Below are 22,537 nucleotides of genomic sequence, written 5' to 3' on the forward strand. Positions count from 1 at the left end.
TGTTTTTAAAGAAAGAACCACCAGCAGCAGCAGAGCCTACACAATCAACTTCTCGAGCTGAACCAGAGCCAACCACTTTGTCTACGACTCGCTCTCCGTCACCCAAGCCTGGCCCATCGTCTCCTGGATCGACATCAAGCCCTGACGACTCAATAATAGTGTTGTCAGGGGAAGAGGAAGACTAATCATTGGAGTGTGTACAGTACAAGACTAGCAAGAATATCCAGGATGACTGGTGACTGTTCAGGTTTACAGTACTGCACTGTTTTCATTTTTTATTCTTTCATTCTTCTGTCTCTCTGTTAGGTTATTAAAAATACTGTAAAATTATATTTTGCATATGTAGTCTTTATTATATACTGTACATTGCTGTATATAATACATATACTGTACAGGGTTGTATACACAAAATTGTACTTTATGGGTGATTTAAGGGATTTTCAAGGGTCATTTTGACTATACGCGGTTTTCACTTTACGTGCTGACCGTGGAATGTAACCCCAGCATAAGATGAGGCAAATCTGTAAGGTGGAAGGCACAGGCTGCATTACAGGGGGAGGGATAGCTCAGTGGTTTGAGCATTGGCCTGCTAAACCCAGGATTGTGAGTTCAAAACTTGAGGGGGCCATTTAGGGGTCAAGGGCAAAAAACTGTCTGGGGATTGGTCCTGCTTTGAGCAGGGGATTGGACTAGATGACCTCCTGAGGTCCCTTCCAACCCTGATATTCTATGATTCTACACTTTGAGACCTGAACTACTTCAAACACTCTTGCCCCTTTAAAGTGCAATTAAATATTGATAGAATCAAAATCTAAACCAGTGAAACATGGCAGTCTTTTACAGCCAATATATACCATGCAGTCCTGCCAACAACTTCTGACCACAAGAAGGTACTACATCTATGGGAAACAGAGTACTTGCTAAAGGCATCCAGGCTTCTAGCTCTTCACCTGGGGCAGGTAGGGGACCAAATGACAGAGAGTAGATATTAGCTCCTACCCATCAGTGGGTCCCATATAGCAACACTACTCCCCATATGATTGGGGGCCCCCACCCACACCTCAGGAAACTAGCTACACCTTCAGCATGTACTCCCACTTACATACATAAGAATTGGATGAGTGTTGCTAGGATTCTTGGCTCCACCCCCACCACAAGAGGGCACTCTTGTCCTCTATCAAGCTTATCCTCCTTCATTCTGTAAAGTGGGAGAGGAAAACAATTGGGCAGGTATGAGGAGGAGTGGTGGTTAAGGAAGAGTCCACTTTAGGTCAGAGGGAGTGGAAGGTTTCCTTCCTCCTTCCCCCACTTCCTCTTGTCCCCTAAGCACCATTTAATTCTGATTCCTCCCCATCACACACACAATTTCTGCTGCCTGCCCTCCCTTAGCAGAGGCCCTGTTACTCTCTTGGCACAGCTCTCCCTCAAGATCCTCTGCTCTTCTCTCTGCCCTCCTACTGCTTGAGGAGTAGTAATGTGGGAAATTCTTTATCTTCTCTTCCCAGCCCAGGCTGCCCTGTGAGGAAACAGCCAAGAGTCTCTCACTCACCTCTCTCTCTCTAGAAGGGGATTAGAGACTCACACACCCTACCAACATGACTCTCCTCACCATCTGTTTGATAGAAATAAGTTTTGGAAACCAAAAATATTAAAGCTATGAAAAAGGTTACGCTTCCATACTATTATTCAGCACAAGTGCCATTTGTTTGATTATGCCATTCCAACCTGAACACACAAGTTCATGAAGCTGAAGGTCCCAGTGGGAAAGTGAAGCTAAATGACATTGTAGGTGGGCATATCAAGTTTAGAAGTTAGTAAATATCTGTTCTTAGTGAAAACCATGTTCCTGAAAAGGAATAAGCAGCCCTTGCCATGGGAGAACCAATCTGTTTACAGTTCTTTGCTTTGAGAGCTCCATGGCTACTAGACAAGTACTAAAAATATGGTATTCTATTCACCTACTTACCTGTTACTTAACCCATCAGCAGGGTGAGTAAGTAATCTCTTGCTAGAGCAAAGAGGAAAAAAAGCTACTGTGAACAAACCCAGCTTGCACCTTCCATCTTTGGCAGCTAGCAAATAGGAGCAAATTGCAAATGGGGAGGTTGAGACCAGCAACCCATTTTACAGAGTGAAGTGCAGATAGCAATGAATAGTAGCGACCACCAACTTGAACCAAATCTGTACCGGTGACCTTAGAGGTGAAAGGCTCAACACCCTTTTGATAATCCAAAACTATCCAGACCCTCCTGAGAATCATTGGGGGCGGGGAAGGAAGAGTTTTAAATAAATTTAACTTGACAGCAGAAACTGCTATAGGCGAAGAACTATAGTCCATCAGAAAACAAATGCATCAACTAGAGACTCCAAACTGCCTGGCTCTGGAAGCCATCTGTACATTTGTGAAATGAAAGTGCTCAGTTGTAGCTGAAAGTTCATAATTCATTTAACAGCACCAAGCTCACACTATGACAAATCCATTACTAGGCTCACAAAAAAGGGCTTGTGCAAGCTCCTGTCTACTCTAATAAGCATTTTCCTCCATCAAGCTGTTTGTACATAGACCATAGATTAAATGAGAACAGAATGGACATTGACCTAGATTCCTATATATTTTTATTGGTGCTTCTGAAGTGACCTTCACTTGTGTATCAATAGCAACACCTAGTGGCCAGAGAATAATTTGAATTTCTTCTGGCTGTCTTCTGATTAGTATAGTGAGTGACTATTAATACTATTTGTCCAGCTATATTCTATTATGCGGTGAATTGCTGCATTCAGGTGCTATAACTTATGATCAACAATAGGTAACAATGATGTAAAATAAAATGAGCACATTTATTCATAGGTTAATCTAGTGTGAGCTCCCATATAACACAGGCTATAGAATTTCAGCCAGTTACCCCCGTATTACGTCCAATAACTTGTGTCTGACTAAAGCATGTCTTCCAGAAAGGCATCCTGTCAGTCTTGGTTTGAAAATGTCAAGAGATGCAGAATTCATCCCATCCCATGCTTAAAATACCTGGCCAGGAACCTCTATAAATTTCCTGCTACTGCACAATTCTTTTAGACCTTACCATGATTTAAAGAAAACCAAACAAACTGGAGAACATACAGATACTTTTATTGCTCACCTTTTATACAACAGCACACCTTCAGCCATTTTCTTTCACAGCTTGACAATGTTTATGTACATAAAATCCCAGCAAGAAGCATTATGTGGCTTTCAGTAAAGGAAAAAAATGTCAAGACATCAAACTCAGCCAGGCTTCATTTTCTGCAGCAATAGTAAAAGGGCTTCCTCCAGGCAGGAATTAGTCTTTCCAGGCCGTAGTGCATTTCTTTAAAAAAAAAAAAAAAAAAAAAAAAAAGACAACCCCCAAAACAAATTGCCCTGAATTTGCTGAGCCAGTGGTAATAACTCGTGCATAAAACAAATTTCAGTTTGCTGTTCCTTCTAGCTGATTTCAAGTAAAAATTAGGTTTGTAAGAGGAGCAACTTGTTTTGGATGGATGCAGGTCAGTTTGAATTGCTATACTTAACTACAGCCCTACATACACTATCGGTTCACAACTTAGCTTGGTTTTAAAATGATCTTTGCAGATTCTGGCCGCAGGTGAGATCTCCAGAGTTGAGCAGGAGATACAATTTTCAATTAGTGGAAGATAAGGCTACTGAATGTGGTATCTGCAGTAGAGCTCATATAATAGATACAACAGACCTATGAGTTAGAAAGCAGTTTGAAAGCAGGTATGTGAGAGCATGAGTGAGAAACCTTTTCTTGATTAAGGTGACAGGGCAGTAAATCAAAAGCAATACTCAAAACTGTGTTTGGAACATATACACCTAAAGAATATTTAAAAAGAGAAATGCAGAACATGTAAAAGATAATTTAATTAATTTTCAATGTTGTGTGTGTGTATTACAAGTCTGACCAGAAAAGCATTGCTAGCATCAGTATATATACCCCCAGAATGGAAGGCACACACAGGAGGGTAATAATTTCAGAACGAAATGATTTGATCAAAGGGATTCCATCTAAAAAGCTAAACTATTGGTTTAAGGTTTGGTTAATCCCAGTGAAGAGTGGCAATTTATTTATTTCGGTCGAACAACAACAAAAAATCAGAGTTGTATGGGAACCTACAGCTTGCTTGAAGCAAGACCTCTCACCCAGACAGGACCTTGGCCTGCCACATATGGTCTTGTACTAATTCAAGAAGCATTAGATCAGGCCTCTGAAACTAGGTTTCTATTACTTGAGCTCTGCTGAAGTGTAAGATTTAGTAGCCTCAGCTAGTAAAGTGTCTTCCTTGTCCAAATCCAGACTGATTATACTGATAGCCTCCATGCTGGAAGTGCTGCTCAAACTGCCCACCTTGATTAAAGTTCTGTCCACCTCTGCCTCCCCAGCCTCCTCCTGGGCCTCCACGGCCACCGCGGCCTCCACGGCCACCTCTCCCTCCTCCACGCCCACCACCTCGATCACCATGGTGACCACCGTCTTGGTATCTGTTGTCTTGCTGGTAACCGCCGCTGCTGCCGCCACCACCCTGGTATCCACTTCCTGTGTATGAAGAAGATTGATAGCCTCCATAGCCGCCTCCTTGGTAGCCACCACCGCCACCATGGTAACCACCTGTTTGAAAACCTGCATCTCTGTAGTTGCTATCTCTGTAATTGCTGTCCTGATAGCCTCCTCCTCCGCCATCTGTCCAGCCTCCTTGGTGCTTGTTTCCTCTTCCTCCCCCTCTGTTTCCATGGTCATAACCACCCCGTCCTCCTCCTCGACCTCCTCGTTCATGACCCCCTTGTTCATGACCTCCTCGTCCTCCATATGATGAATCATAACCTCCTCGCCCTCCTCTGTCATGACCCCCTTGTTCATAACCACCTCTTCCTCCATATGATGATTCATAGCCACCTCTTCCTCCTCTGCCTCCACTTTGCTGTGGAGGACCATCTTGTCTTTTCTGCCATGGTGGCATCTCAGGAGGTGGAGGCTCGATTTCATTTGGTCTGCCCCCTCTGTCAGGTACTCTGCCCATTAATACCTGTAAAGGTAAGAAAAAGATTGTTTAAGGAGTTCTAATATCATGCAATCACCAGTCTAATCCAGTATGGCAAATCTTATGTTCCTAGTGAATAGTATATGCAACCTTGTTCCTATTACTATCATCCTTGTCTGCCCACTTCTTTCCTTTTGGCTTCTATACCTCCTTGCTGTTGTCTAAATAGGCACAAGATACAAGTTTTTTGGGGTAGGGACTGCTTGTACACAGTTCAGTACAACAAAACCCAATCCTGACTGCAGTCACTGAGTGCTACTGAAATACAGAAACTTTCTTTAGTTCTTTGTGGTTGACATTTCATGTTAACTTTCGAAGAACAGATCCACTATAATGTAATGCATATAAGACTCAAGTTCAGGGTACAAGTCAGTCTGATTAGCCTGAATTCTCAGGGGGAAAAAAGGATTTGGAGGAGCATGTGTAATTCCTTAATTTATGCAATATTCTTTCCACGGCAACACTTGCTCTTAAAAAAATATGCACCTTGACTATATAAATTTAATCTAATCAGAATTCATACGAGACTCTAAATAGCAAAACACTGATTTTGCAAACAGATTTATACCCATCTAATTAAAATCCATGCAATTAAATGATTGCATTCACTTTATTCTAGATGTGATGTTAATGACATCAGAGCAATATCAACACCTGCAACCCTGATAGTGAAATGATAACACCACAAATATACAAGTAGCTTCCTCACGGCTTTCTCACTCCCTGTGTGGTTGACTATGAAGTGCAACTGTAACATTGAGGTTAAGGGAGATATTATGAACCCCTTACTGACACAGAATAGGATCACACACCAGGATGAGTCCCACTGAAAGCAAAGGGGATGCTTGTGGAGTATGACATTATTCAGTGTGTGTGACAGAATTTGACCCTAAATATGAGAAGTTACAATTCCTAAAATTACAAACTAATTCAAAGTACACTACGCACTTTGCTTTGGTGCATAAGGATCAGCAGCAAGAAGATAAATTTCTCATCACATATTTTCCAGTTTACATTTACTTTGATGAAAAATACAGAATATTATTGTGTTTAAAACACTCACTCTTTCATTGGGACAAAAATCTTTTTTAATTATTTAAAATGTAACTTCGTACCAGGCTGTGAACATTGTCATTTCATTTGCCATCTCAGAGCAGTCACTGATGACATACCTTATTAATGGCACACACAGTCTTTTCTCTGATAGACCCACTGCTTGTCCTCATAATCTTTGACAAATCTTGCCGAGCTGCCAAGAGGTGAGCAATGGAAATAGTGCACTTGGTAGTTAAGAGGGCACGTCTGGGTTGGTAGACTTTAGCCAGTTTCTCTGTTTGACTCTGTTGGAGGAAAGAAAAACAAATGATTCAATTAGCTATAGGAATCAGTATGTGACAGTGTCTAGCCAAAAGATCCAGATCAATAAACAAACTAAATAAAAATAAATTTGTGTTATTAAAATACAAGAGGAATATCAAAATGGTTCAGAACCATTTATTTGAATTTAAGGATTCCTGTAACAAGGACTGTGTGAGCCAAGTTATTTTTTCACTCTAGTCACAAGAGGATGATAATTCTAACCTGATTGCCAAGATGTTATTTGCACACATTTTCTTGTTACAGCTGAAAATTGTTATAAGTGAGAAAGATATTTTGTTATTCTGCATGTATGTATTTGTCTTGAGTAGGCAGTCAGTATGATCAGTTACCTATGTTAGAAAAAGAATTTCAGCTAATTAATACCCTCACAACACCAATGAAAGTTATTGATTCGGATAGTATAAATCTCCTTCTCCTTTTGCGCACACACACACACACAATTCCTAAACAGTCGATGTTTAAAAAAACATCCCTCAAGTCAGTTTTATGCTAGCCATAAACGTCCCTACACTGTAAGATCTCTGAAGCAGAGATGATGTCTCATTTGCCTGTAAAGCACCTAATTACATAATACCAATGTGTAGGAGGTCATAAAAAGGAAAGAGATCATTTATTTTAGGGATGGTCTGTTATGGTTTGTTGAACCATAATCAGATTTAATTACACTGGATAATATGTGGCTATTGTGTTTAGCATCTCAGTTTTAACCGTTATTTAATTAGCCAAAGCTATTTACTGCTTTGCATATGCCAATTTCTTAAATATGTCACCTGTTACACTAAATAATAGGAACCTATTTAACTCTTCCCAACTGCTGCTATAATCCTGTTTCCTGTTCTCTGCTAGATATAATTCCCCTGGGTAACAAACTCTGTATATTCCAAAGAGGGCAGGAACGAAAGAGCCCGTAGACCAGTGAGTTGATGATGGGTCCTTTGAATGGTCAAAAAACCTCTTCTGGGCACCGTCCTTATGTCATCTACTGACATTCATAACTGCCCAGTTTCCTTACATCGTTCTAATTAAATAGTGTGTCAGTGTGTCATTTCAAAGGGTGGGTGGTTACTACATATGATACAACCTTTCACATTTCTCCTTGCCTGGTGTGAGTAAATTGTTTGATAGGCTAGTAAAATATTCATGTTTTTATCAATTATGATAGTCCACAGGTAAATAGATGTGCATGGGCTGGCAAGTTTACCTGGATATTTTGCAGAGTTGCAGAATCTGTTTGAAAAATGCTTTCCCTATAACTTGCAATGCCAATTTTCAAGGCTGTAACTTTCTTTTTTTAAACGTTTAGTTAAAAGAGGAATATTTTACCTCATTTTTTCCCTAAGAAGCCACTCTGGTTCACATGTTGCTTCCGCTGCCATCAGCGGTTCCTGTTTCCTGTGTTTGAGGGGAGCTACAATTGACCAAGGTAATGAAAGTTAAAAAACTACTTAAAGGAGAGAGATTACAGGCAAATAAAGGTAAGTCGCTCTGAAGATGAACAGTCAGAAGTTCAGTTGGGAGAAAATACCAGCTTATTACTTTCCCATTCGCATCCTCCCCTATTGCCTTCTGTCATTAACAGCTTGCTCTCTTGACCTCCTGCCCAAATGTATCAATGGCAAGGTCCCCCACCCACCAAGTAACATGCTCAATACAACTACAAGTTAGCTGCATCTAGCTTTGACTAGCATATCATCAAGACTGAGCCCAAATTGAATAGGATCAGAGATGCAATTGGGGATAAAGGACAGTGAGGGAATAACAAAGGTGTGGAGCAAAGGAATAACGGGGTGTAACTGAATAGTTGGTGTAACTGAACAGTAGATCGTCTGGGGAGGACAACATTGGGTGAGGGCAGGTGGATGGGAGAATCTATTCTCCCAGCTGAACTCCTGATATTTTAACATCTTCAGGGTGACTTAACAAATTTTAGTTTTCCCATCTATAGCTCCCCTTCAAGGCAGGAAACAGGAATGATAACAGCTGTAGTGGGTAGATCAAAGTGGTTACTCAGGGACAAACAAAGCACTGTAAAATATTCTTTTTGAAAACCAAACAACTTTACACTTTTACATTAGCAACTAAAGGTAAAATGTTTACCATAAAGATAGCAAAACTGAATGACACCCTTACTTTATTACCTGACACTAAGCAAAGACAGAAAGAACAGAATAGCTTGGGAAAAAGAACAGGAGTACAGTACAATGTTTTTCCATTTTTGACCTACAATCCAAACACCTGTAATCTTATATGAAGCTAACCTTGAGGTGAATACACATTCAATATACAGAGCAGCCATAATATTTTAGTATTCTTGCACTAATTATTTCTTTAACCTTAAAAATCTCAAATACATAAGACATAATATAAGTCAGCTAAGAAAACAAGGTCATTTGTCATCAAATGTGAAATCTATTTACAGTTTTTATCTGTACTATTAAGCAATTAGTTACCACTACTGCATTCTTTGCTTCTTAATGAAATTATAAAATGGAGTTTTTAATAGTTCATATTTTAAAATGAATACCATATCTTTGAAAGTTGCTAGGAAAATAAATTTTAAATATAACATATTACCAGTGCTTAAATACTGCGCACATAGTTTTCCCTACGTAGTTTAATTGCAATCTCACACACAGTTCAAGCTATTTCCCCAGCCCAGACATTGTCCTTAGTCCTCCCTTGTTGTGTTCATAACAGCTCTTTCAATAAATTTCTACTGAAAATACAGCGAAGAACACTGTGCTTTTCCTGAACTAAATTTGAACAGCTGATCAAACCTTGGACCCCTGCAAGACACTTCTTTTGAAAAGAAAAAAGAAAAAAAAAAGGCAGGTTTTGCAAAACCATAACACAGCCACAAGTCCCCAGGTGTTTTTAACACAGTCCAAAACTCACTGCTCACTTTCAGTTTCTGTTGAAACACTCAAAGTATTAAACAGCTCTTCCAAGTTTGTCAATGAAACCTGACGTATCCCCCCTCCCTTCCATCACTTGTGTGACACCTATAGCCCTGTCTGTGTGATGGTAGAGGATCCCAAGCCAGAGAGAAGATAAATACAGAACAATTTATTTTTAAGCTGTTGATTTTTAAGTAACTTATTTAGTCAAAAGACATTGGACATGTGAGACTACATCATCTGGCTATGAAACTCACCTACCCTGATGGCCACCTAATTTATGTGGTAGTGCCAACTAATTGCACTATTACGGACCTTGTTTAGACAATAGTGATAATTTTAGAAGCCACATTTATAATGCTTGTCATGCTATGTTTAAAATAATCGTTCCCAATTTTTGCTATCAATATATTTGGAATTTTGTCATAGGGGAGATCAGGTAGTTAGTTTGGAAACCAGAATGATCATACCCAATTAACTTGAGAAGGGGTTGAAGTCACATCACACTCCATGGTACAATTCAAGAACATAAATACATACCAAAATATTACCTAACAGCCAGGATGACAGAGCAAATTGCAGTGCATGGAAACATTCAAGACAGCCTTACATAACAATAATGTATCTAGGAATCTGGGCTTGCAGATGCAGCTTGATTTTGGGGAAAAGTCAGCGCTTTAGCGGACAGCACAGACTTTGGTACTAAGTAAAGAGGTGGTCAGAAGGAGGATTCACTGACATTATTCTTCAGAAACAATGCAAAGAAGAGATTCTAATCTTGGTTTCCTTGGTTCTAATGGCAGATAGTTAGACTTTTCATTCACTGTCACATTAGCAATCCCCTCTTACCTCTGGTATTTTTCCTTCTATTTATCCATTTAACTTTATTTTTTGCTCTCTATACATAGTTATATGCACATGTGTAGTTACTAAATCATATAACAATCATCAGTTTTAAACAGAATTTTGTAGTCCACTTACTCTGTAGTAAACTTCTTCAGAAATCCATAAACCAAAAATATTACACCATTATTATATTATATTATATTATATTATATTATATTATATTATATTATATTATATTATATTATATTATATTTCCATTAAGTGCAAGGAAAGTCATTCTCAAAAGATATTTTATATAAAGCATAAGTGATCTGCATGTTCAGCATGTTTATAGAAAGCAATTTGTACCTTAGCTCTATCTGACCAGCCAAACGACTGCACAGTTACATCCAAACGTTTCACTATCAGTTTTCTCCGAACTTCATACTCATTGGCTATGGCTTGGTTAATTGCTTCAATTTTTTCCTGAAATGAAGATTCATGAGTGTGACACACACACTAGATTATTTTCTAATTGCAACAATAAATGATAGACTCAATGGTATAAACGGATTCAGATATTAAACACAGATTTGACTTTAGCACACAATTATCTACCTATTAAACATTCTCCAGTCATGGAATTGGGCCCCAAATGCAAGCCCCAGCTGCTAACACTGCTTCCCTGATGGCCATGAAAGCTCTACCTTCTTCATGGCAGCCCAAGTACAGTCTCCTATCGGCACAGTGTTCAATGTTGTTCATAAGGTATGAAACTCCGCACTTTTTTCAAGCTGCTGGTTTACTTCCTCCAGTATTTTCCAGAGCAAACAAGTAAGGAGGAGAAAAATATGAACAAGGTATAAACTCAAAGAAATGCAAGGATTTCTACCCTCAAGTGCTAGGGAGTCTGAAGTCCCCAGCTCCTCAAAACTAAAATAAGTGTCTTTAAGACAAGAGATGTGGCCCTAAGAATAAAAAACAGTACTTAGATAATTGTTTGAAATACTGTATAAGGATCTTGATTAGAGCCTAGGATGCAGCAGAGACAAGGCAGCCTCATGCAGCAACAAGATGTTCCTTTATGATTCATATCAGAAAAAAAAGACAAGATACCACTGGAAACACTATGGCTTCTCAGGGTGGCAAGCAATGGTCCCTGCTGGGGCAAAAACGCAGACATTTAGCGCTAAAGGGAATTCTTGTCTATGTTTTGCCAGGAGTCTGTACTCAAGATAACTGATTTAAAAAACAAACAAACAAAAAAACCCACAAAGTGTTTGGTAATGCTACCAGACACAGGAGACAAAAAGTCTCTTACCCAATGAGCCGGTCCCAATGGTTTCTTCAGTAAAGGTTTTCCAACATGGCCAGGTGGAACCTTTGCTAAGGTTTCTTTTAGCTGTAATAAAATATATTGTGAACATGCTACAGTGGCCATAAACACTGCTTTTCAAAAATCAGATTTAGGGAGGGAGGGACTGGGCATTATATAGGAAGCAAAGGGGGGCCCTTTGTTTCGATACAGGACTGTCCAAAATACATCGTGCTATATAAAGATCCAATCACATCTCAAAATCACATTTGTTTCTGAAAATTCTTAACTCTTATTGTTACAAGTAATATAGTAATCTTAGATAAAAGGTAGAAAAAATACATACAAAGATCAACAGACTCCATTATGACCTCAGAGATAGGAAACATCTGTGATTAAAATGGAAAATCACACATCTGATAAGATCTATTTCCCTTTAAACACAGAAACTATCCTATATATAATTACTTCATAGCTTTCTCAATTCCAGAATATGTTTTATATGAAGACTTCATGGAAGTAGGATCTAAAAAGGGCCCCTCTTGTAATAAAAAAGAAATTCTTCAACATGATCATTTAAATTATATGGCTGATCAAATGATTTGTGTGTAGCTACTATATCATCTTTCCTATCTCAAAACTACTAAGAACACAGGTATAGAAATAGGATAAAACACTTGGATTGGAGGAAAAGTGGGTCAATGAGTCACAAAGAAACTGCCTCTTTCCATTATTGCAAGTCATGTTTCTGAATTTATGCAAATACTCCCTTCAGCGGCCTACAAAATGTAAGGCCTGGTTTCCCAGAGGTGCTGAATACCTGCAGCTCCCACTGAAATCAATGGGAACTGTAGGTGAACAGTGACTCTGCAAGTCACACCCCAAATAAAACCACTGTCATAAAAGAAGCGATACTTAATCCAAACTCTTTGTTTTTCTTGTTACGTTTTACATTTTGCTTATGGTTTCCTACCAGATGGTAATTTGTACATTTCATGAAGTACAAACCATTTCAAGAAAGTTGTTTTCACCTTTTCAATATACTGGCAAATGCATCCCTGGTCCTCTCTTAAAATTTAGGAAACTTTTCCTACCCATCTCTGTCCCCGCCAGAACATGCCCTTTACAACCACCAGAATTGCATGTAAATGTCTTTCTGATTTACAAAATGTTGTTCTTCCAAAGTTGTTTCTGGAAAACTGGATGTCAACTAAAAGATTTCTAAGTTTATAATTGTAGGTATCTGTCTGTTTCATAATCATTCTTTATGACTGTGCTATTTATTACTACACACATCGCCAATTCCTATCTGTTTTGCTTAGTAGTTCAAAAAACCCAATACATCCAGAACAGCAGAACTAATGGTTGATTTAAACAAGCTGCATATTTGTCGTATGCATGATTAACAAGATTGCCAGCTACAGTAACCTTTGATTTCCAGCAGCAGAGACTTTGGAATGCACAAAAGAGAAAATACAGCTCTATTTCAGATGCTACAGTGTCAGATTAAATTTTGCATATTAAAAACAAGAAAACCTGTAAGTTCCTTCTCTATGTGTTACTATTATCACTGTATATTCAAGTCTAAACTTTTCACTACTTATGTTATTTTAGTTTTTGCCTTTCATTCAGATTGTCAATGAAAGTTGACCACTACATTTCACTTTTGTTTATAGTCAGTATCTAATCAGCTTCACGTTTTGGTTTCTAAATACTACCAAGGTTTGGATTGCAAACACTGCAAATTCCCTGAAAAATAAGTTTCTACTTAACATTTTTTAAAAATTCACTGAAACATCTCATTAGGCTTTCAGTCTGTTTTCACTACAAGACAACTTTGGGGCCTAAACTGACTTAACAGTATCCTTTTAAGCTTAATAGACTTAGCGTTGCCGTTATTGTGAGCCAAGCAAAAAAGTGAAAGGGAAGTTAATTACGAAATGTTTAAAAAGTATGAACTCTAGTATGTCATTTTAACATAAAAGATTCTGATCATACAGATATAAATACAAACACAAAGAATTATCTATAGAGCACCTTCCATCAGAAAAAATCTTTGCCAATGTTAATGAGTTCATCCATGTGAGATAAAGCATTTTCTCCATTTTACAGATGGGGAAATGGAGGCACAGAGATCTTAAACTGCCTTTCCTGAAGTCTCAAATCCATGACAAAGCCAGGAACAGAACTGTGATCTTCTGAGTCCACATTATCTTTCCCCTCCTAAATGAGGGCAATTGCCAGAAAACAAGTTTGGAAAGCCAAATTCTCTTTAAAGACTTCCAAATGAGTCATTTCTAGCAACTTTGACTCAGCTGAAGTAGAAATTCCTAAAAGGCTTCTAAAAGGGGTTTTTGAGACCTTAGTAATTATGTAAACTTTAAGGGACAGATAATGTAAGAAAGTTACATTTTTGTTTTAAAAACCAAAAAAACAAAAAAAAACAAAAAAAACAAAAACAAAAAAACCACTAGTACTATAACAAAGAAAAAAATATTTTCCTTTTTTTCCCCCCAGTTTAATTTGCATATTTGACCACACATTCAGTTTCACTGTTTCCCCCAGATAGTCAGCTTTCCCTTTGCTCTTTCAAAGAGCAACAGGGTGAGAACACACTTTTTAAAAAAAAAATAAGGAAAATGTAATTAATTAAAGTCACAAGAAATGACAAGGGGACTCTAGGGTAGGTGTTCACTTGATACTAATTTTAACTGACTAGATTTCAAGATGATAGGTCCCTTTAAAAAGTTGTTTATATATCTAAGTAGTAATAAAAAACAAGTTTCTCCTTAACTTACCTGCCAAGACCTAAGTTAGGTGGTTCTGAGAAACCCCAGCAGCAGGTGATGACTCAAAGACCTACAGCAGCATAAGGAATACAGAACCCTTCATGGTAATGAGATAGCCACAGCCTTTGCGCAGGATACACAGAACCCTGACCTCAGGTCTTAACAATGAAGAAGCCCTTCAGTTCACCTTTAATATCTGCAATTTCTTTGTGACTCATAGCGCATTCTGTAAACCATATTAATCCCCCAATACTAGAAAAGTTTCACAGGAGGCAATGGAGCTAATTTAAATGAAAGTAATAATACTCTAATATTGTACTTTTGTTCCTTTGGATCTTACTTTTTTTTCGATTCCACTGAAGAACTGGAACATAGTTATGTTGGCTGGAGGCTTGGACATGCCTAATGCAATACAAATGCCTTTTAGCTCCTGAAAGACCTCGCTACCACCTCCTTCTTGTGTTTTTTTTGGAGGGGCATTCACACATAGCATTCTGGCAGCTTCCAGTTCTGAGATGAGGTATGCTGGGGTAAGAAAATTAGATTTCAGAGTAAGATACATCCAATTTTAAAATTACTGAGAATTAAAGTACTTACAAGTGATAAAGGCACAAACAGAACATTTTAGAAAGATTTCGGACTTTAATTTTTGAATCCAAAGAAAGCTCATATTTATAACAATCACTGGGTAGGAGTATGTGGTCCTGAGGGGACCACTGAGAAGGGGAAGCTCTAAGGTGGAGGCATCTGTGGCAACTGGCAGTCCTGCTGAGAAATCCCACTCCAGTAGATTTTATTATACGTCTAACAGAGCATGGCTCTTCCCCTGCAAGGCCTTTGCAGAGTGAGCAGTGTTGATCGGGAACATGGGAAAAAAGCAAGAAGAGGCTAGCACATGGATTTACAGCCAGGTTGATAGGACTCCCTAAAGTCTTGGGTCAAAAAGTGGGACGGCTAGAGGTATAAATGAAAAACTGGCAGGGGAACCAGGATTGGAGATCATCCAAGGAACTGGGGAGCTAGGAACTGGGAAACAGTTAAAACAATCAGAGCTATTCTTGGGGGCAATGGAGACACTGTAAAGAAAGCAGGAACTGATGCTGAAGCTGACTGTAGAGAACTCTGCAAAGCTTTTCACATGACGACAGCAGGGGGATGGCATCATATTGCAAGTCAGGGATTTACCACCCCCCCGCCCCCCCAAAAAAATAAAAATAAAAACAACAACAACCCCACAAACAAAATCTTGTGAGGTGTCTGCTTATGTACAAGAATTCAGCATTATGTTTAATGTCAGATTTGATTATGTAACCTTAGTTTGTGATTCCCATAATTTTTGAAGTTTGAATTAAAATGAGATGTACATTTTCTCTTTAATTTCACTTAGAAATCTCAACAGTAATTTAGGGTTCTTCTGTTCCAAAATACAATGGGGATACTATGCGTAGAAATTAACAAGAATGTCACTTTACTCTGCTGCTTCCAAACAGCAAAAAAAGATACAGGGGCTATTTATGGAGGAGGCTGACACAGAAAAACTGAGGCTCCTCTCCCCAAAAGTCAGGCTTTGAGATGGGTTTTAGGGGTGTGGAAGAGGGAAAGTTCTTAACCGTCCACCACCTATGCACCCCATCCCAAGGGTCAGGTAGAAGGCCATGATAGAGGATTCAAACTGATGACAGATCTACCAGTCAGAGTCCGATACAAAAAGTGAACCCTCTGAGCAAAGTCCAAGGTCTTTACCCTGACAGGAATCTCAGCATGCTTCCCTCTTCCCAGCATCTTGTAGAGAGGAATGCAATAGGCTTTTCACCAGGTCATTGCCCCTGGTCTTCACAGGTGCTCTCCCACCCTCAAATCTTTTCTACTGGATACGGACTAGTAAGTGGCTGGTAAAAAAATTTAAGATTTGGCAGCGTAATGCGACGCCTTCAATTCTTTTGTTTGGATTTTGGCCTCCTTTTGAAATGTAACAGAAAATATGTAAGTAAAATTCTTAAGAATTACTGAAAAATTATTCACTGCTTTTATGGGAAACAAACAACACAATTCCACCACTATTCTGTCTCAGAATCATAAAAATGAACAGGAGCGGGAATCTTTGCATTAGCAGGCCCCTATGAAAATGTTCCCTTTAACTTACTGAGCAGCAGGAGGCAGTTCTTCTGATTGAGAAGGCGTTTTGTCACGTCTCCTGATGTTAGTGATGCATATGGACAGTTCATTTCCCCCAGTAGCCCACTCACTTCAAGTTGGAACTCTTCTGCTTCATTTGGACCTTTAAAAAAGCAACTTGTTTAATCAGTTCAAATATTTAGTTTCCTGATTTTGTGATCATAAATTAATTAGGAACTATAGGACTTTGGAGACCAGGGTGGTTTGGTTAAAAAAAAAAAATTTTGTGGCTACAGCAGAGAGTTATTCATGCTAAAGGAGTATCAAAATGAAAATATTGCTGTGGGTGAAAGCCACAGAAGTCCTCTGGGTTTTCAAAGCTTGGGACTCAGCATGACTGATTTGAGGGCAAGTAGTTCCTCAGTGATTGCAGAATTATGCTTCCATTTGCTTTCTCTCCCAGTCTAGGAACTTTTCACTTAGTAGCCATATAAAGTACAGAAGTTGGAACTAATGATACCACAGACCCCAATCTGGAATCTGTGTGGAATCTTAGTGTCACTTAAATATCAGAGCGATAGGCATCTTAGATTTAGATGATTCTGGTTGAAGTACTCTTAGTGAATAATTAGGAATTGCTGGATAAGAAAGGTCAAGAGTACCACAAGCCTTCCCCTTTTAAGTTTACATTTATGACCCTCACCTACTTGCTTTTTCTTAGTAGGAGGGACAGTCAAGTAGCTTAGGTGCAACATTTAGATTGACAAAAAATGTGTTTCCTTGTGCTAGAGCCCAAGAACTAGAGTGAAACCAAGGGTATGTCTTCACTACCGGACGGATTGGTGGGCAGCGATCGATCCAGCGGGGATCGATTTATCGTGTCTAGTCTAGACGCGATAAATCGATCCCTGAGCGCTTTCCCGTCAACTCCTGTACTCCAGCTCGGCGAGAGGCGCAGGCAGAGTCAACGGGGGAGCGGCAGCAGTTGACTCACCGCGATGAAGACACCACGGTAAGTCGATCTAAGTACGTCGACTTCAGCTATGTTATTCACGTAGTTGAAGTTGCGTAACTTAGATCGATCCCCACCCACCCCTAGTGTAGACCAGGCCTAAGATAGCTTTTCATCATCCAAGCTGAATCAAGTACAAAATGTGAATAGAAAAAAAAAGTTTAAAATTGAGCACTTAAAAAAGGGACATCAACTTGAAAATATTATTATAAGCCCAAACCAGACAAAATTAGGATACCACTTACTAGCACTACAAACATATAAACCTCGATATATATTGCCCAAGTTCCTGAGAATTTAGGAACAGGCACGAAGATCCAGGTTAGTTCTATTTTTACTCAGCCCCTGAAGTGGGAACCTTATAACATGCAAGATTTTTTACTGCCTCTATTAGTAATGTATTCTCACTAAAATGAATAAAATATAGGGAGAAGAGGATTATTAGAAAGAACACACTAAAGAGAGGAAGTAGTGAGGGAAAATATTGAAAAAAGGAACAGCAGGAAAAAGAACGGAAAGAGACAGGACACTGAGAAACAAAAAGATATGTAGGGACAGTGAGTAGATTACAAGTTAAAACTCTCTTTTTACATTAAGAGTCCATTTGCCAATCTGTGTGGTTTTATATTTCCCTTTTAAAAAAAAAAGTCTCATGTGTTGACGTGTTAAATGCTTTCATTAACAAAAAGGAAAACTAATTGTACCAGAGAAAATTACTGCACAAAGTAAACAAATGGAAAATACAGAAAAGTCTGTAACTGAAAAATTAAAGAAAAATATTAGGGTTAGGTGTTACTTGTAACAAAAATAGGTTAAAAAGTGTATACAATTCCACAAATACTCAGAATTCTGTTGAATACCCGTTAAAGATAAAATATGGATTCTGATACATAAAGTGTAAGTCTGAAGAATGCCAGAATTAGAGCTTATTAAAAACTCAACAAAATTGTTTTAAACATTTTCTTGAAAGTTTTATTTAGTTTTTCCCCATTAAAGATAAAAAATTTTAGATTTCCAATTCCTCCCCCACAGAGCATTTCATAATTCATTGTTTGTCTTCCCTTTAAGATAATCAAGAGTAAATAGGAAATTGAGGCAAATTTCTAGTTATTAGAGCATCCACTCTGGAATTTTAAATATAATTTAATACATCAGATCCTCAAAGAGTTGTAAAAAATTTATTTTGAAATTTTGATAAATAAAACTTTGTTTCCTCCAAAAATAAGAAAGGATTCAATAACTGAACACACTCATCTCTGTGAAAATCAGTTAAAGGAAAAAATAACTTCAGTAGAAAGTTCATCCCAACAACAAATTCAGTTTCTGTTGGATGCACACTGGGTCAGCTTGAAAAATGAGGTGGAAAACATCCAAAAACTGATAGGATGCAGACAGTACTCTATGGTACAATTGATTTAACTACTGTCAGCCCAAATCTATAGAACACACATCTATAAAAGTGCATTAACTGCACAATTTTGTTCTCAGGGCTGTGGTTACTTACTGTTAGTAGCTTGCACATTTTCTTCTAGTTTACAGTATAGCCTTAACTCAGACACCAGCCAAGCACAGAGTTTTGTAAATTCAGGGGAACTGGCTCCACCAGAGACTGCTTGAGTCAGCGCTCCATCTTCTAACAATGGACCTTTGTAACTGGCAAGCAAAGTTAAAAGCACAACTTATTAAGCATCTAGATTATGACTGAATTCTGCTATAGATTTTATTTATTTATTTATTTTAATGTCTATGTGAACATGTAAGGAATATCACCATTATATCTAAAGTGTTGAAAATACAGGTAAATGTCACAAAAATTTATGAGTTTAACTATGGGGAAACAGGACATTAAAAATGTTTGAGTAAAACAAATGTGACAGGAGTCAAAATGTTTTCATTTGGAGCAATGCTACCAAAATATGGAGTGCAACTTCTATCATAGATCTTAGTTTATTTATCTATTCTTTCTGCAATTCTAAAGTACCTCTCTGGAATTACTGCTTCATAATATGTTGAGTAACTAGTGCCTGACTGTTCTATTGCCCTTTTTTTTTTATTGCCGAAATGTCATTTACTTTCATATTTTTACTGGGTTGCCAGACAATGCAAATTAGAAACACTGGATATAGATGTTATATAAATAGTGAAGGAGGAATAATTTTCTGTTGAATAAAAACTTTAAAATGGACATTAATAAGGTGAAAAGTTGTCTTTGTATGGAGAATTATGGGCCAAATTCAGTCCTGGCATAAGTAGGCACAATTCTACAATGGGAGTTGTACGCACTATGTCAAAGCTGAATCTTATTCAACTCTAAATGCAACACATTTTAGTTATTTACTGGTTTCAGAAGATAAGTGTTCTGGACAACAAAAGAAGAACAATTTCCCCTAATCTTGTAAAGGCAAAGATTACAGCTTGTACTCTGGTAAATATAAAAGGTGCTAGATTGTTTTGATGTAATATACCCATCTGAAAAGGGATCAAAGAAACCTCAAAAACAATTGAAGTTACCCTGATACCTTGAAGAAGTAAAACCTCAAAGGACTGAGTCCACTTTGACAACTGGTGCACTCAACTCTTGATAGATGTCAAAGATGACAGATGTCTCAACCAGCATACGAGGGCTCTCATCCTGCAAAGATTTGGGTTGTTACTCACAGGGTGTAAAGTTACACACATGAGTAAATCTTTGCAGGATTAGGGCCTAAGTAGTTTGTCAAGTGAAAGGCCCACTCTCTGATTCTCCTAGCAATTCCCCCTTCCCTAGAAATGCCATCCCAGCTAACATCTCTCTCATAATCTGGCTCCACTCCTGCAGCTCTTTAGCTAGCAATCCAATCTGTGGGTTGCTGACTCCCCATACTCCATAACACACATATTTCTGCTCCTCTTCTCTCCAGTAATGTCCCTGCTCTGGTTGCTGTACTTCTCCTGCTGCAGCCTCTTGTAATCCACAGTTTGACAACATTTTTGTTTAGTCCAGATGGCTCAACAAAGCCACACTGGGCCAAATTCTACCCTCCATTACATCTGTGTAACCTCCTATTGACATTGAAAGTTAAATCAATGTACTCCCAGAATAAAGAATTTGGCCCAGCATGCTATAAAGATGACCTGAAAAAGGAAAAATTGGCTTGTGTCCTTTTAGTCTTCATAATGTATACCGCCTACACATTTGTTTTCCTCCCTTCTCTGAAGGGAAGGTTTTACTCCTGCTTCTCCCTCCCCTGTTAGCATGAAAGCGTATGTTGATCAAAGAACTAATTAAGTGATGACATCACAAGAATCAAGGGAATGAAAGCTGAGTAACTTAAAGCAGAAGGGAATTTTAACCAGAGACCTAACTTTTTAAAGCTGTTTGGTTTATTTGTTTTTAACAGCATCTATTTAACTTCAGTGCCTAATGAATACTTTGTAGTAAGGCATCCTTTGTTAAACATTCAACTAGAAAGGAAGGATTCTCCACTGGTCAGGGCAACGGCCTGGGACTTGGGAAACCAATGTTCAATTCCCTGCTCTGCCACAGACTTCCTGTCTGACCTTGGGCCTCAGTCTATCTAGGCCTCAGTTCCCCCATTTTACAGATGGGTATAATAGTACTCCCTCACCACTCAATAATGCTACAAGGATAAGTGATGACTCAAAACACTGCGGCAGCTCCTTGTAATGTTTCAGTGTAGACACTACTTACGCAGACGGGAGGGGTTCTCCCATCTGCGTAGGCAATCCAGCTGGCCTAGAGGTGGTAGCTAGATTGATGGAAGAATTTTACATCAGGGGTTAGGTCGGTATAGCTATGTCTCTCACATATGTCGATTTTTCACACCCCTGAGAGATGTAGTGATTACAATGTAAGTTCCCAGTGTAGACCATCCCTCAGGTACTGCACTCATGGAATCCAAATAAGTACCATCCACAGACAGAACACCATAGCCCCGACAATTAAGTGTGAGAACACAATAGACATGCTGTACTACAGCAGAAAAATTCTCCGGCAGAAAGAAAAAGATCTTTTAGGGCTGCTTCTCCGACATTTCAAAACCTGTAAAGTCGGGTTTCTTCTAGAACAAAGATTTTCCGTTGAAGAAGTTGAATCCCTAAACCCCACCTCTCCCTCTGCCACTAGAGGAGCCCCTCACATGTGCCTATGGAAGAGGGAACAATAGGCTAGTGTCACATTGGCCACCCGGAGTTAACATGGAAACACGAGCACAAGGAGTTTTCAGCCTCAATCCCCCTCACAGAAACTGTCAAGTCACCCACGAGATACAGATCCACCTCCCCCCGCCCGAGCGCAGCACGGGCTGGGTGTGCCGAGAGGGGGTAGCCGGTCGCACATGTGTATGCCGCGGAAGGCCACCTACCCTAGATCCTCCAACGACTCCAGGATGTCGCTCTCCATGAGCTCGAACTCCATCCTCTGCCCTGGCACCCACCGGCCTGTTTCCTTGCGAGGAACAAAGCTGGCACCTGCACAGCAAAGCAGAGTCAGTCACCAGCGCGCCAGCCCCTTCCCCGGCTACAGCCCCGGGCCCGGGGCGAGGCCACCTCACCCCACCCCGCTCAGCTGCAGCCCAGGGGCTCCTCAGCCACGCCCCCACTATCGCTCCTGCCCAGGCCGGGGGTCACCCCGTCAGCTCCCCGCCCCGTCACCCTCCTCCGCGCCTGCCCGCTCCCCTGCCGCACGGGGCTCCCCCGACGCACTCTGCGCAAGCAGCTACCAAGCCGACTGCCGGGTTGGCATGTCAGAGCGAGAGGGGGGAGCAGGCCCCCGGCCTGACCTCTCACCCGGCACCGGGAGCTGCCCTAAGCGGTGCCTAACTCACATCACCGCCTTGTGTTCTTTTAACGTCTCCGCTACTCTCCGTTTCTCTTTCAGTGTGACCGGTGATTTTTTTTTAATTTCCGATTTTTTCTTTTAATAGCAGAAACGGCCCCTTGAAGAAAAATATTTTTATCAGGCAGCGTCTGGCAGCCTTGAGACGAAGGACCCCCTCCTGTAGAACCCACGTTGGAATGTGGAGGGTTCTGGCCGTCTAGAGACAGTGAAATTAAAGAAACGAAAGGATATGGCGCGGGAAAAGGGACAAACTTCAGCAGATAACGGCCGCGGTCTCCTACGTCGGAGGGT

General features: G+C 39.6%; 1 protein-coding gene across 1 annotated transcript; it reads right to left on the minus strand.

Annotated features, from left to right (window-relative positions):
* Window positions 1-4,296: 4,296 nt before the first annotated feature.
* Window positions 4,297-22,179, minus strand: FAM98A (family with sequence similarity 98 member A). Its single transcript, XM_065401207.1, has 10 exons — window positions 22,111-22,179; window positions 21,771-21,876; window positions 18,911-19,059; window positions 16,423-16,557; window positions 14,620-14,804; window positions 11,497-11,577; window positions 10,545-10,661; window positions 6,246-6,413; window positions 4,881-5,058; window positions 4,297-4,799 (listed from the first exon to the last, which is right to left on the minus strand). Exons 2-10 carry the CDS (start codon window positions 21,821-21,823, stop codon window positions 4,297-4,299), a joined length of 1,569 nt encoding a protein of 522 aa, XP_065257279.1. The 5' UTR covers window positions 21,824-21,876; window positions 22,111-22,179.
* Window positions 22,180-22,537: the final 358 nt, after the last annotated feature.

Source organism: Emys orbicularis, chromosome 3 (assembly GCF_028017835.1).
Source record: "Emys orbicularis isolate rEmyOrb1 chromosome 3, rEmyOrb1.hap1, whole genome shotgun sequence".
NCBI lineage: Eukaryota > Metazoa > Chordata > Testudines > Emydidae > Emys > Emys orbicularis.

Bases quoted from the DNA above. Each gene is read 5' to 3' on its own strand.
- FAM98A (XM_065401207.1), bottom strand. From the start codon at position 21,823: ATGGAGTTCGAGCTCATGGAGAGCGACATCCTGGAGTCGTTGGAGGAT. The intron at 19,060-21,770 runs GTAGGTGGCCTT...TTTGCTTGCCAG, and splicing joins GAGTCGTTGGAGGATCTAGG to TTACAAAGGTCCATTGTTAG. The intron at 4,800-4,880 runs GTCATGACAGAG...GTCATGAACGAG, and splicing joins AGGTGGTTATGAACAAGGGG to GAGGTCGAGGAGGAGGACGG.